Consider the following 2500-nt stretch of genomic DNA (forward strand, 5'->3'; position numbering starts at 1 on the left):
CTAAAGGGACATTGCATAAAAAGGGGAAGTCCACAGGATAATCCACACCTAACAGCTAATAGATGTATTTGCTGTCCTGTGGAATCCTAGCAATATTAGCAAACAAACTATTAATGGGAATATTATGGGCAAATAATTACTAGCAATATTAATGGGCAAAAAAATGGCTAGACTAAGACTATGGTGGGTGGGGGGGGGTCGTGAAAATATCCTTGAGTCCAAAAGGGGGTCCCTGCTGAAAAGGTCTGGGAACCACTGCACTAGGAGATGTATGCTTTTTGCTGTGCATGCTGAACGCAACCTCACCCTTTGAAGTCGTGCAGTTCAATCTTCTGGCCGATGAATTCAAGGAACTCCACAAAGGCCGGGCTCTCCTCACTGTTCCCGAAGAGCTCTTCTTCTGACGTCTGCACAACACAGCACAGAAACCAGGACATGTACAATGTGCATACACTCAGTCCAGTCGTGCCCTCACTGGCTTTCTTTTTATAACCTTCAAACCTTTTTGAAGGCCATTTTCATATCCATACGCACACACATGCATGCACACACACACAGACACACAGACACACAGACACAGACACACACACACACACACACACACACACACACACACACACACACACACACACACACACACACACACACACACACACACACACACACACACACACACACACACACACACACACACACACACACACAATATGTAACACAATAACAGATGCAGGCATCATGCAAGCACAGACGGCACCCAGCGGCGCCCTACCCTACAAGCAAATCAGAGTCCGAATGGAACAGCGGTGGCCGGGACAGAGGTGGAGACGGAGGAGATGATTAGAATAACAACAGGGTGCGTGGCGGACACGCTTTTCTTCTCCTCCGTCACGACCACAGAGTACCCATTGAAAGACAAAAGGAATCACACAGTGCCAATGGAACATTTCCGGAACATGCAACCAGGGCCGCTGACAGCTTTTGCTGGGCCCAGGACAAAGTCATCTGAAAGGGCCCCCCACCCAATGCTTTCAATGAAATGAGGACCCAATTATGGGCCCCTCATGTCATTGGGCCCGGGACAACTGACCCCTTTCTCCCCCCTGTCGGCTTCCCTGCATGCAACAACAACAACGATGATCAACACGACACAAAGATCTTGCCTGTAAGACAAAAGCCCGACAGCACTCCAGTACGGGCATTAGAAAAGCTAAAGAGCTCTTTCACACGCATGTTTTCTTCCAGCCAATTAGCCATTAGCAGAGGATGCTAATCATCTGTCTAGAACAAACACTCACGTCAAATGAAGCACTTTGAACTGTTTGCTTGCATTGTGTATGTATAATGTAAATATGTGTATTTATTTATTCATTTATTCATCCATGGGCCCTACTGTGGTGCAAATGGTAGGGCTCTTGTTTGTTATGCGTTCGTCAAGGTTCGACTCCTGGCCCGGGTCCTTTGCCAACCCTTCCCCATCTCTCTCTGCCCACTCACTTCCTGTCACTACCTTCACTATCCTGCTAAATGAAGGCAATCAAAAGCCCTCCAAAAAATATATGTATACCTTTATTCATCCATGCATTTATCTATTTATTTCTAATGCCGCCTCAGATGACCACCCACTTAAAGCGATGGTTCGGAGTAGAATGACCCTAATGCCATTTGAACCGTGACACCCATCCACCTTTACACCCGAAGTGTTTTCTGCCGCAGGCTTACATCAACAGAGTTGCCGTGTTATTTGATGTTTATTCCGGATAGCTTGACTCAAGCGCATATGGATCCTGGGCACCGTCTCCAAACTTTCCCCACAAAAATAACATGTCATGACACCAAACTTCTACAGTATAACAAATGTGGTTTGTACTCACAAAAAGATGAATTTGAAACTATGTACATAGTCCAGGAGTTTATTAGTAACAACACACGAGACGATTAGCTTTTCTGCTGCTAAACATCCGTCGACGTCACTTCCTCCAGCTGGGACTGTCCACAGCATGGCATAATATTGCCGGAAGTTTATTGTAAGGTTTGTGTTTTAGTCCACAGCCAGGATATATGCACGAGTGTGGCATCGTCTTCTATTTATTAAACGTGGTAAAATTTAAATCCGAAGTGGTTAATTTCTAGTTGTAGCGCAAGCTGTCTTTTTGAGTTTTCCGCCTTCCGGACTCACGTGTATTTGTTTCCATCAACAAAGTCCCAGCTGGAGGAAGTGACGTCGACGGATGTTTAGCAGCAGAAAAGCTAATCGTCTCGTGTGTTGTTACTAATAAACTCCTGGACTACGTACAAAGTTTCAAATTCATCTTTTTGTGAGTACAAACCACATTTGTTATACTGTAGAAGTTTGGTGTCATGACATGTTATTTTTGTGGGGAAAGTTTGGAGACGGTGCCCAGGATCCATATGCGCTTGAGTCAAGATATCCGGAATAAACATCGAATAACACGGCAACTCTGTTGATGTAAGCCTGCGGCAGAAAACACTTCGGGTGTAA

At 45.4% G+C, this 2500-nt stretch overlaps 1 protein-coding gene across 5 annotated transcripts in view; it reads right to left on the bottom strand.

Moving 5' to 3' along the window:
• The window catches only part of rap1gapa (RAP1 GTPase activating protein a), a 208175-nt gene that overhangs the window by 43805 nt on the left and 161870 nt on the right, over positions 1-2500 (bottom strand). For all 5 annotated transcript variants that reach the window (XM_063208405.1, XM_063208408.1, XM_063208406.1 and 2 more), the window contains one exon: positions 307-407. In XM_063208405.1, coding sequence (XP_063064475.1) covers positions 307-407 — 101 coding nt within the window. The remainder of the gene's footprint in view (positions 1-306; positions 408-2500) is intronic.

This window comes from Engraulis encrasicolus, chromosome 10 (genome assembly GCF_034702125.1).
Source record: "Engraulis encrasicolus isolate BLACKSEA-1 chromosome 10, IST_EnEncr_1.0, whole genome shotgun sequence".
NCBI lineage: Eukaryota > Metazoa > Chordata > Actinopteri > Clupeiformes > Engraulidae > Engraulis > Engraulis encrasicolus.